Genomic DNA, 13266 nt, shown 5'->3' on the forward strand with positions numbered 1-13266 from the left:
AGATGGTGTTCGTAAAATACTGACTCTTATATACCTGTGAACATTTACGATGTAAAAAAACAGTTATGATGCGCTTTTCTTAAATTATATGGTTATTTGATAAGTATATTGTTATAGATTGAGTTTGAACAACGAAAATATTAGTTGTTTATACGGTTATAATAATTTAATTTTTAAAGTTTCAACAGTGGTAACGTAAAAAAATAGAAACACCAAATCAACAAGTGTCAGAGTCATGTCAAATTCAATCTGACATCATATAGCTGTTTATTTGTTTGTTTACCATTACAAATTTTGTATCATTTCAGTTTTATAAATACCAAACAATAAAAAAAATTAATCAAACATGTCTGAAACAACACAATTAATAACATTAACAACAATAAAATGTAAGCAGCAAGCTGTGCGTGCTGTGAGGTTTAACATCGACGGGACATATTGCCTCACGTGTGGTGCCGACAAAAAAGTTAAATTATGGAATCCACATAAAAACTTATTACTTAAAACCTACGGCGGTCATGCGAATGAAGTGTTAGATGTTGCTGGGTCATGCGACAGTAGCCAGATAATATCGGGAAGTGTAGATAAATCTGTAATATTGTGGGATGTAACTACAGGTCAACCGCTTCGTCGGTACCGTGCGCATGCAAGCTCCATAACGTGTATCAGGTTTAACGAAGAATCTACAATGGCTGTGTCCGGTTCCATAGACAATACCGTAGCTTTTTGGGACGTCGCGAGTCGAAGGCAAGAGCCCGTGCAGACGTTAAAAGACGCAAAAGACAGTATCACATCCATACAGGTTACCGACCATGAAGTTTTAACTACATCCGTCGATTGTCACACAAGGTTGTATGATATGAGAGTGGGAAAAATGATTTCTGATTATGTTGGCGCTATTATAACCCATGGAAGCATGACACATGATGGGCAGTGTTATGTATTAAGTTGTTCAGATGATACAATCAAATTGTTTGACAAAGATTCTGGAGAATTACTGAACACATTTTCAGGACACCAAAGTAGAGATTACATGCTGGAGAATTGTATAAATGAAAAAGATAGTCACATCATATCTGGTTCAGCGAGTGGCGAGGTGTTTTATTGGGATTTAATTTCGAGTAATATAACAAATAAGTTAGTACATACTAATAATAAAGCAGTGGTGTCTGTGAGTCATCATCCTACTGATAATTATTTATTAACTGCATGTGAAGATGAAGTCAAGTTATGGGGGATTAAGGCTATGGATGATTAATATTAAAATAAGTTAGGCCGCGTTTCCATCTGGCCTTAGACTTGCAAGCTGCTGTCAGACAGACTGTCGGGCATTTCTTGCGGAAGTTTTCTTGCAAATGGAAACGCGGCCTTAGAATAAATACTCATTTTATTAAGTAAAGTTTAATAAAATTAAAAACTTTGTTGTATAAATTCATAAAATTATTGTATTGTCACCAATACTCGTGTTGGTTTCCTACAAGTATACAAACATACAGGTGAAGTAATAAAAGTGTGCTAAAAATGTTAAAAATGAAAACAATTCCTATTTCATATGTTATTAAAGGAAGTAAAATATGAATTATTATTTATAATTGAGTTCTATAATATCCAACCCCTGCTGACTGAAAAATAATGTTCAAAAATATTGAATTATAAAAGTATTTGAATGTGTTGATTTTTTTATGACTGAATGCAATAACACCTTCATAATTATTGCATATCTATTAATAGGCTTTTAAATAATCAGTCAGTCAGAAACCATTATGATTTCTGAATTTTGGATGCTAACTTGCTAAATGCAATTTTTTTCTAAATTTAGTGACCGCTCGATTTTCCTGTATTAAGGGCATTACGATTTCACATAATTTAATAATATTGTGTATGTATAAACGATCTAGATTCTAGAATAAAGCTATAGACAATTTCTGTACCCTGTAAAACCAAGTTTACACTTGCAACTATTACAATATTCAATCTTATTTCGTTTCTAAATTTAGGATAGTGTGATCAGAAGCTTCATGAGCTATGTGTTCCTACATTCAGTCGCTAAATTTAGAAAGGTGTATTATGGGCATAAGAGCCAAGCGATCTCCATTTGTATAGGTCTACCAGAATCTGATGGAATATTTAGGTATATTTAAGAAATAAAAGATTTTCATGTGGCAACTTATTTGACAACTATCAAATTGGTTGTCAAATTATTTGTCTTTTTTGCAGTTGATGAATAATTTTTAGGATTTTGTTTTGTCTTTATAATCTTCGAAAATGTCGAAAAAGCCGCTGCGATCACAAGCAAGAGGTGTTGTTTATAATGTGTATAGAAAAACAATCGACGAAGAAGGGTCAAACACATCACAATTTTCAATTTTGAAGATTTTATTGGTAAACTGGATTTACCCGTTTTGATACTTTAAATTAAAAAATATTATTTATAGGTAACTATAATATTGTTTGTTGGTTTAATTTTATGAAAACTTATTACAGGAGCTTCCAATACGACTATTCGTCAAGTCCAAGCTGTCCAAGTCAATTTTATAATGTGTGTATCTGTTAATACTTACGAAAATAAACATAGTTTTATTTTATTTTTATTTTATTTTATAAAAAATTATAAGCAGTCTAGTTTAGATCTACATTGTCATTATATTGATATTTTCACATGGCATACTGATAATGAATATACAAATATAGGTATGTGTAAATAATAATATTATGTATTAGGTACCTGTATAAAAGTAATATATTATACATGTAAGTATGTACTAACATAATATTAAGTGGATATCTCATTATTAAGTACAGTATTGTCCACTTATGTAATGTGACTAATGATATTGAGGACAAAATAAAAAATAAGCAGTATCAACATCGTCCAGTCCATTTTCCCTAGGGTTGCACACTCAAAATTTTGATTTCCCTAATTGCCATCAGATTCTGGTTTACCTATATTACCTACGTTGATAAATCTATACTTTTGGAAGCAATCTCTAATGCCCATTTTTTATTCTCGTAAGTTTTCCGCCTGCGGCTTAACCCGCTGTGTCAACCAAATAAATTTTACATCTATAGGTATCACATAAAACCGCATCAATAACCATCGCGTAGTTTTAAAGATTAAAATCACAGATTAAAATTTTAAGCTGAGGTCATATTACTAATTTGCTCTGTGGTTGCGTCAGTGTGGTTAGTCGGTTAGTCTTTGGCAAAGAGTAAAGTACCTAATATAAAGGTCTATGGTCAGCGTGGAAGACTCAAGACAGTGTTGTTGACGTTTATAAAATAGGATGTGATTTTGTGAATAAAATAACAAGAATCTACATGAATATTTCGAGTAAAATGGTGGGGACGTGTTGCGTTTATGGTTGTACCAGTGAATCTTATAAAGGTTCCGACTTATCATTCCACGTGTAAGTAAATATTTACATTTACAAATGTTTTAGTAAAGTGACAATTAACTACCTACCTACGATGCGGTTCTAATTTTTGCACTATTTCTCCAGCTTACCGAAAAACGAAGAGAGGCGAAAGCTATGGCTCGAAAACATGGAAATTAGGCGAAAAATCTCAAAGAACACTGTCGTATGCAGCAAACACTTTGAACCTTCGTGTTTTGTTATGGTCAACTTTCGTCAATGCCTAAAAGCTGACGCTGTCCCTACAATATCCGCGGTAAGATGTTTTACTATTATAACCTTATAAATTTATAAAGAATAGAAAAAATTCGATCACGAGGCGGGACTCGAACCTGCATCCTTTCGCGCCATTCAGGGGCGGCCACTCGTGACCCGCCAGAGCGATCGAATTTATTTTATTCTTTCAGTTTTATGTGTCTAAGGGACACACCGCGCGCCATCTATTGATTTATACTATAACCTTCCTTCATAGTTTTAATATTTTATTTTCATACACACAATATGCAGTGGTGGCTCAGCGGTGTAAAATGTAACCACTGATAAATTCTACTACGAAATATCTAAAACAATAATAATATACCGGGTGTAATCGTTTAGTGTTTTTCCATAAGGCGATTTTGTCATAATTATAGCAGATATCAAAAGACTTTAAACTGATATCGAAAGTACAAATAATCTAAAGAGTAAAATGGCAATAATAAGTTTTTAAATGAGACATTCCTAATACAACTATCATCTTTAAAAGTATGCAATGGATTTTGATGTGGCTTTTTTAAGTGAAACTTCTTTATCGGGGTTGAAAAAAAAATGTAGTGTACAAATTTCCGTTACGCACCATCTTTTTCTTATCCCTACCACGCGTGATTCGACGTATTTCTGCATATAGTAAATTTTTTTTTGTAAAATAAGGTCATAAAGAAGTTTCACTTCTTACGTGTGTACACTAGTTCACGCACACATATTTTTCAAGAGTGGTTACTGGGGAAGGTTCAAACTTCTAAAATATAATTTTTTTAGTTCTAGACAAAGCAGGCGAAGCCGAAAGCTAGTGACTTATAATTGAAAATGCCACAATTCGTTGTTTTTTTGTACAAGATTTGTTTTTATTGTACATTGGCAGCCCATTCAAGAAAAACATAATAAAAAGTGATGAATTAAAAAATTTTTACAGAAAGGATTCAAAACAGGGCCAAACGAAAATCAAATGATTGTCGACGTGTATAATCATCTCCAAGAGACGTGGCCGGCTAAGCAAAGGATACATACACGAATGTGCGAGAAAACAGCTGAAGTCCTGGCAACGAACCCCGCTAAGGTGTGCCGAGTTTTAAAAAGGAAAGGTATCAATGTTACGAAAGAGCCCCAGAGGCCGATCACTCCAATAGAGGTGAAGGAATGTGAGGTATGTACCTTTTTTAAGTGAAACTTATTGAGTGTAAAATTTCAAGATCGAGTTGAGGCAATACCGTCACGGCATGGTGGAATGCGTAATTTTATATATCTGTTTTGTATTTTGTGTATCTTTGAATCTTGCCAAAGAAGTTTCACTTCTGATACGTGTGCTCGGCACACACACACTCTTTTTTTTAAGCAATAATACTACTGAGATTATCAAGGAAGGCTTAAAAATTTAATAAATGTTTGTATTGTTTTTTTATAATTTACCTCAAACTAATTTTAGTTTGTGTGTGTTCAAATATAATATGCTTTCTTTCTTTCCTCATTCTCATTCTCATGTAGATGAAAAGTATAGTACAAAATACATTATTTAGAATCAATCATATTATGTCAAATATACTACTGGCCGATTTCACAACATCTGAAATTTCTCAGGCTATGTGAATTTGGCACCCGACTTTAAAAAAAAATACATTTTTTGTAAAAAGATTGTCCTCAGAAATTGTAAAAAAAAATTTTTTTCCAGTTCTTTCTTATAGATTAACGTTTGTAGTGCATTTTTTACGTTTGTGGTTGATCAGAAAGTATACTAAAATATTTTTTCATTTAAAGCCATTTTATTTTCTACATAAAACTAATTCCGAAGAGAATACTAGAAACGTTAAAAATGACTTCTATGATACATGGTTCTAGATGGTGCATTGAAAATACAAATTTTACTCTTCCAGACCGATAACAGTGACAAAAGTAATAGTGAGCAAGAAAGCCCTGCAAAAACGAAGCGAGCACACAAAACATATGACTTAAGACAAGGAAAAGATACACAAACACCCCAACCAAAGATAGCCGTTAAGAGGAATTTGACGAAAAGTGAAGTTACTTTAGCCAAAGTTGGCGTGGAATGCTTAAAAAATATAAATACTTCTCTAGAACGTGTCACAAAGAATGGTAACGGAGAAATGTTAGAACATTATGAGTGTCCGTTGTGCAAAATATTGTACCCATCGAGTGAAAAAGCGATTGAGCATTTGAAATATTATCACAGTAGAGAAGGAATGTAAGTATTTAAACTGAAATCGTTATCATCAACTCATCTTCTCTTTATATAATATTATAAATCTGAAGAATTTGTTTGTTTGATTGAACGCGCTAATCTCGGGAACTACTGATCCGATTTGAAAAATTCTTTCGGTGTTAGATAGCCCATATATCGAGGAAGATAGGCTATGTATCATCATGCTATGACCAACAGGAACGGAGCAATGTGAGGATAACCGCGAGCCACAGCTAGTTTACAGATATATTAGAGCTAGCGCGCAAGAGCAACTTTTGTCTCCGCAACTATTTTGTCTCTCCCATCTCCTCGTCGCTACGTGCGCGCACTTTCTTACTAGCCCATAGAGTTGATGGGAGAGACTAAATAGTTGCGGAGACAAAAGTTACTCTTGCGCGCTAGCTCTTACAAAATCATCAAAATGAATTAATCAACTGAAAGAATTTTTCCAATCGGACTTGTTTTTCCTGATATTAGCGAGTTCAAGCAAACAATCAGCTTTATAATGTTAGTATAGATTGAATGAAACTATAATTAATCAAGTAAGTAGATAACATTGTAACGTTGCATTTACATCAAACGAACATAAAGCTAGAGCAAGAGAATTCGTTGTGATCTTTTAGTGTAAATGGAAACTCGTATTCATTGTTGTTCAGTATTAGAACATTGCATAGAATCTTTTCGAACGCACTAAGAACAACGAAAGAATGTTACGCCTGTTTACCCTAGGATTTGACATAGTGGGGTTAGAATGAGCAGTCGCTCGTTTGATGTAAATGCACCGTAAAAAACCTATTTTTCAAGTGAAACTTCTTTATCGGGGTTGGAAAAAAATTTAGTTTAACATTTTTTCGTTACGCGTGACATTTTTCCGTTACGCGCCATCTTTTTCTTATACCTACCACGCGTGATTCGACGTATTTCTGTAAAGTTGCATATAGTAAATTATTTTTTGAAAAATAAGCTCATAAAGAAGTTTCACTTCTTACGTGTGTACACTAGTACAAGCACACATTTTTTTTTTACAGAAACCCAGAATGCATAAAGAAAGTGTCAGTACGGCACTGCCCAGTTTGTAAGAAAAAGGTGAAATCATTGCTAATGCACCAATGCGAGAAAGAGAAATTGTTTTTCGAATCAAGCTCTTTTAACTGTTCGATATGTAAAAAGAAACTGCCTACAATTAGAATGTTTGATGATCACGTGATTAAAACGCATTCGCATGAGACGTCGTACTTCCCTAGTTTTAATGGTAAGTTTGATTTTATTAGCTTCAGCTCTATGTTTGTAACGGACTGCTTTAGACTCGATTTTGAATTTAAACGGACAGATTTAATTCAAGCTTTGTACACTTATCAAGGATCCGTGACAATACAATACTTTCATGAACATTTTCTTAACTATACATATTATTCATTGTACTTACAAAATTTTACCACTTTATAAAATTATTATACACAACTTCATTCTCTACTAGCGCTAAATTTCACCCGCGGACAAATCCCTGAGAAAATTCATATAGTGCTATAGCTCATGCATATATATAATTCTGATGTATAACATATAATATGTATTACTCTAAAGTTACATCCAAATATGGATTTAGTCCAGTACTCTTCGAGCCAATATGTTACAGACCTACAAATCTTTCCTATTTATAATATTAGTAGAAACATGTCTCTTATGTAAACCGTCAAAAAATCACTAACATTTTGTTTTTATCTTTTCCACAGATTTCGTATCGTGGAAACAATATATAGAAAACGAATCGGGCATACTTTACAAAGTTGTAGAAGAACGCGACAACAAAAAGTACTACCGATGCGAATGTGCGGATAGATTGAAACTTAAACTATGTCCGGGATTAATGATAGCCCAAGAGTTTGGCAACGGCATACACGTTGTTCTCTTCGAAACACACGAGCTTATAAAGAAGAAGTACACATTGCCAGCGAAATACAAGAAATATTCCATATCGAAGCTGGTAAAACCTGTCGAAGGGTACAACGCTACTAAAGTAATAATGGACGACAACGACCAGTACTTGCAACTAAAAACGTTACTAGAGAACATTGCAGTTGACGCTGCGAAAATAAATATAGCTGGCTTAAGATTGCTAATGAGCAAAGCACTAGAAATGGCCTCTATATTGACGAGTTACGATGAAGAAACAGAGGAAAATGTGGAGAAACAATTCAATTTGTCAGATGCACAAATTGCTAACGCATTACAGGATAAAGATGATGTAACTAAAGCTAAACGGCCAAAATTAGACACAATGTCCCCGAAAATATTGAATACATTCTCGTTAGCGAGTATTCAAATCAATAATAACAGTGACACGGCCAGTGAGGATGAACTAACTGATATAGATTTAGAAATATTAAAAAGTAACATGGAACGTAAAACAGTTGACACAGATATATTGAAAGATTGTAGCGATCAAACTGACACAAGTAAAGTGACATTTAACGATACGTATAAGGATTTTGTTACGAAGAACTTTGTGCAAAGCGATAAACCGATCAAGTGTCAACCGAAACGGAGGCCGGTCGTCAAAACAAAGATTGGGCAATTTAATCCTGTTAAAATTGCTCCAAATCCGGAAGAAAAGAATGACGTAAAAACAACGACGATTAGTGAAAAATCTCTGAAAACTAATCAAGTAGTTAAAAATGATGAAATTGTATCTCCTAAAATTAATCAACTCATTAAAAATGTTGAAAAAGTATCACCTAAAATTAATCAACTCGTTAAAAATGATGTAAAAGTATCACCTAAAATCAATCAACTTGTTAAAAATGATGTAAAAGTATCACCTAAAATCAATCAACTCGTTAAAAATGATGTAAAAGTATCACCTAAAATCAATCAACTCGTTAAAAATGATGTAAAAGTATCACCTAAAATCAATCAACTCGTTAAAAATATTGAAAAAGTATCACCTAAAATTAAACAAGTCGTTAAAAATGATGAGACAATGGCAAAAACGAGTGACAAAAACAGTGATAGTGATAAAATTGAAAACAAAGTGGTACCTAAAAGTGTGACGCGAGTGAGTAGTGTTAGTTCGAGAAAAGTCGATTTTGAATATGAAGTGATTGAACAAGAGGAAGACTGTAATATTTTAGTGTTAAAACTATAATATGCTGTAGAACTTTGATCATAGTGATTCCTATCCCCTTGTTAATACTGTGAATAAAATTTATATAAGTTACTTGAACTTTTGATACCTTTTTTGTTGTGAAAACTTAATTGTTCTCACCTATTTTATATTATTAATTTGATCAAATATTGTCAATTTAGGGCTGATTTTTCAATCCTTGGTTAAAACTTATTCATTGAAAAACGTATCAAACTATCATTTCCAAAATGTGTTCTAATTGTTCGTATTTGATAGTTTACAGATGACATTTTAAAATGTTCGTGTTATGCTTTATTGGAAAAATCGGCCCTAAATGCTAAATTCATTAAATTTGTAATAATAATGAATAAGAAAAAAATTTATTGACTGATTATTGTACTTTTTATAGTTATAAAGGCCTTTTCAAACTTCAGGTAGGTATTTGTTAGTGATGTCGGTAGCGGTATTTATTTATTCAATTAGACTTCTTCTAGAAGCACTTTTGATACGTCATTACATATTTTTAACATTTACCGCCGATTCGGAAAGCAGTATCTATGGAGAAGAACCGGCAAGAAACTCCATAGTTGCTCTTTTTAATCATGTCAGTTTTACAATTTAATTTTACAAAATACATAAATGCATAATATGTAACATTATTAACATAATGTGCCAAAGAACCGTCCTGTGGTTTTTACGCGACAACCCTCCATGGGTTTTTATTGTCCATATATTCCTTAGTACTGTAATAGGTTCTCTGAATTAGTACATTTTTTATACAGGGTTAGGTACTTGTAAAACACCAGCAACCTCGCAGGACAAGATAGCTAACATCATAAGTAACAACATTTGTTCTACGACTTTTGATAATTTGTTAGATTTTATTTTCATACAAAAATAAATATTCATTTAATTTTCCGTTAGAATATTATAAACTCTACGTAACGTTTACGTACGTTAACAAGAAGCGAACGGGAGGGGGAAGGGGGCGTCGCGGCGTCCTTTCGATAATGCCTATGCATCTCTTCATCAACAATAAAAGCTTAAAAAATCATTTAAAAATAATTTATTGCGTTATGTCAAAAGTCGTAGAACAAAATATGTTGTTACTTATGATGTTAGCTATCTTGGCCTGCGAGGTTGCTGGTGTTTTACAAATAACCCTGTACTTATAAGTTTTAAATTTAGACCTAATAAACTCTTGTCTGTAGTTTGAATAGGCCATAATGCGCGCCAAATTTATTATTAAATATGTCTAATTCGCACAAAAAATATCTCGAAAGAAAAATCGGAAACTCAATTTTTTTTGTATCTGTATACTATAGCAATTTATAGTTAACCAATTCAGAAATCAGTTACAACATAGAACAGAATAATGAATTCAATTTATTTTTTAACTAGCTTTCCGCCCGCGGCTAGGCCCGCTTTGTCTAAAATGTAATAAATAATATACTAATACCTTCCTCTTGAATCACTCTATCTAATAAAAAAAACAGCACCAAAATCGGTTGCGTAGTTTGCAAGATTTAAGCATGCAAAGGGACATAGGGACATAGTAAGCGACTTTGTTTTATAATATGTAGTGATACTGCAAAACTTTCACACTGTCACAATAATTATTTTGCTATATAATCCACAGGCATTGCATGCAGGCACATTTTTTTTTTAATTTTAATTTTATCTATGTACCTATTATTTGATTAGTTAATGTCGGAGAGGTTAGTTTTGGCGCGTATTGTGTAATTTACTTTTTTTACCATCAGGTATTTTATTATTGTAAATATAAAATTATGATTTAGTTTATAACCTTTACATGTAAATTTGTAAATAAATAAAGAAAATCACAAAATATTGTGTATCACGTTTTCTTTTTATTTGCGTTTGCAAATTGTACGAAATAGGTAACGATTTTGTTTTTATGTTATTTATCAGACATGAATGTGTATGTGTGTCTAATTCATAAATATTGTAATATTATGTAAAAAGGTAGAAAGGTTATAAAAGTGGCACGTCGAAATGTGACTAAATAGCCAGCTAATCTTGCCAGCTAAAGTTGCTCTTGCGCGCTATTGTTAGATAGCCCATTTATCGAGGAAGGTTATAGGCTATAATATATCATCACGCTACGACCAACAGGAGTGGAGCCACAAGGGTGAAACCGCGCGGAGCAGCTAGTCAATAATAATTGTCTGAATGTCTAAGAGCTAACGCGCAAGAGCAACTTTTGTCTCCGCAACTATTTTGTCTCTCCCATCAATTGTATGGGGAGTTGCGTCGCTACGTGCGCGCACTTTCATACTAGCCCATGGGTGGGAGAGACAAAATAGTTGCGGAGACAAAGTTGCTCGTGCGCGCTAGCTCTTAGAAAGTGCGCGCACGTAGCAACGCCACTCTCTATAGAGTTGATGGGAGAGACAAAATAGTTGCGGAGACAAAAGTTGCTCTTGCGCGCTAGCTCTTACGTTTACGCGGTGTAAGTTAGTCGTTGACGTTTGTGTGCCGCTTTTGAAGACCGAATGTTGTGTTTGTAACCTATATCTACACCTTTTACTTATAATATCACATTGTATTAAATTTTAATATGTATAATTTTTGTTACAATTATATTAAATTAAAGTTTTGCATGATAATGTTGCAGTTGTAAATGTACATAGTTTTTTAATGATGTCAAATTTAATTTATCTAATCAATATTGTAAAAGTACCACTAAATTTTGGCGCCATTTTTTTGTTGTATTCTGAGTAGAATTTTTTTTACGGGGTAGAATGTTTCATTGCCAGCGTTAATCGTGTTCCATAAAGTATTGGTTATGTTAGACAATAAGTAGGTAGTAGGTATTAAAAATTTTATACTCATAATATAACATAGTTTTATTTACCTTATAATATTATATTATAGGTACCGTAAGTTTACCGTTTTCTAGAACAATAAAAAACTAGTCTTCCTTAAAATTCAACGCTCTGGGGAATGATTTAAAAATAAAAACATCATTTATTTCTTACAAATCTACAAGACATAGTTTTTATTCTGGAAATCCCACAGGAACGGTATTTGAAAACGCAGGCGAAGCCGTGGGCGGAAGTGGTTAAGTAAATATAGATAACAAAAAAATATTTGGTTTTACACAATATGGCAGAGGCGTTTTCAAAATCCCCATGCTCGTGCCTCAGTTGTTTTTGCATGAACGAGTAACGCACATACATTCTTTTAATAGGTACTACCAAGAAGCTTCTTGGGTACTACTAAAGTCTAATCAATATTAAACAAGATCATTACAGTTATAATAATTATGTAGTTCTCTAGATAGTCTTCTAACTAGAAAATATACCTTAATATTTTTTTCCTAAACTTAAAAAAAAAACTTTGACTTCATTCACAAAAACCCCTCCACGCGGCCATCACTTCGCTGTCGTCTTAAAATAATTTATTGCTAAGAAAGTGTTTCTTGTGCCGAGGAAAGAGATAAAAGTAAATAGGAGCTAGATCTAAAAAATAGGGTAGGTGTTCAAGCATTTGGAATGCCGATTTTTGAATGGCGGCCATCGCAACTGACGCTTTGTGATCTGGTGCGTTGTCTTGGTGAAACAGCGTTCAGGTCCGCAGTTTGCCATGTCTCTTTTCCTTACTAACCTACCGCAATCTTTTAATTTGGTATGTTTAGTAAGAGCCCAATAAAGTAGCTACCTTTTTAAAATATTCCACCATAATTATTCCTTCAGCATCCCAAAAAACTACCGCTTTAATCTAACCTACTGATTTTCACTTTGAATTTCTTCATCGTCACTTTGGAAGCTCGCATCCAGGACATTGATTGTTTTTTGGTTTCAGCATAAACATGGTGAACTCGGGTAACGTCCATGATTACAAAACGTGACAAAAAATTATCCTGATATCATTAAAAATTTAGAAATTTACCCTCTACATGTCGAATCGTTGTTTCTTCTTTTCGTCAGGAATCATTCTGGCACGCACGGTTCACATTCAAATTAATGTAAATAATTGGAAACGTGGCCTGTTGATATGATTTTTTTGTGATTACTTAGTGAATACATGAGCAAGCAAAAAACATTTATTTTATATTTTAATGTGCACAGGAAATACCCAATTATCATTACTTTTGGATCAACCAAGTACATTTAATATGAAAGATTTTAGCTTTTTCTTTCTTTTTTCGGTTTTTTGCTTTAATTACTTCGCAAATTTGAAGTGAAGTTCATTTAGAAACTGTAAATAGACATCACTTCGAAAATCTGCTATGAATACAAAATGTATGAGAA

General features: G+C 33.1%; 2 protein-coding genes across 2 annotated transcripts; both read left to right on the forward strand.

The window, feature by feature from the left end:
- The first annotated feature begins 294 nt into the window (after positions 1-294).
- LOC123704618 (WD repeat domain-containing protein 83) lies at positions 295-1592 on the forward strand. Its single transcript, XM_045653014.1, has one exon. The coding sequence runs from the start codon at positions 347-349 to the stop codon at positions 1256-1258; it is 912 nt and encodes a 303-aa protein (XP_045508970.1). The 5' UTR covers positions 295-346; the 3' UTR covers positions 1259-1592.
- Positions 1593-3236: 1644 nt separating this feature from the next.
- On the forward strand, positions 3237-9082 carry LOC123704703. The gene is made up of 6 exons (XM_045653140.1): positions 3237-3407; positions 3501-3669; positions 4585-4815; positions 5540-5868; positions 6894-7117; positions 7599-9082. The coding sequence occupies exons 1-6, from the start codon at positions 3319-3321 to the stop codon at positions 9008-9010; spliced, it is 2454 nt and encodes an 817-aa protein (XP_045509096.1). The 5' UTR covers positions 3237-3318; the 3' UTR covers positions 9011-9082.
- Positions 9083-13266: the final 4184 nt, after the last annotated feature.

The sequence above is a fragment of the Colias croceus genome, chromosome 30, assembly GCF_905220415.1.
Source record: "Colias croceus chromosome 30, ilColCroc2.1".
Lineage (NCBI taxonomy): Eukaryota > Metazoa > Arthropoda > Insecta > Lepidoptera > Pieridae > Colias > Colias croceus.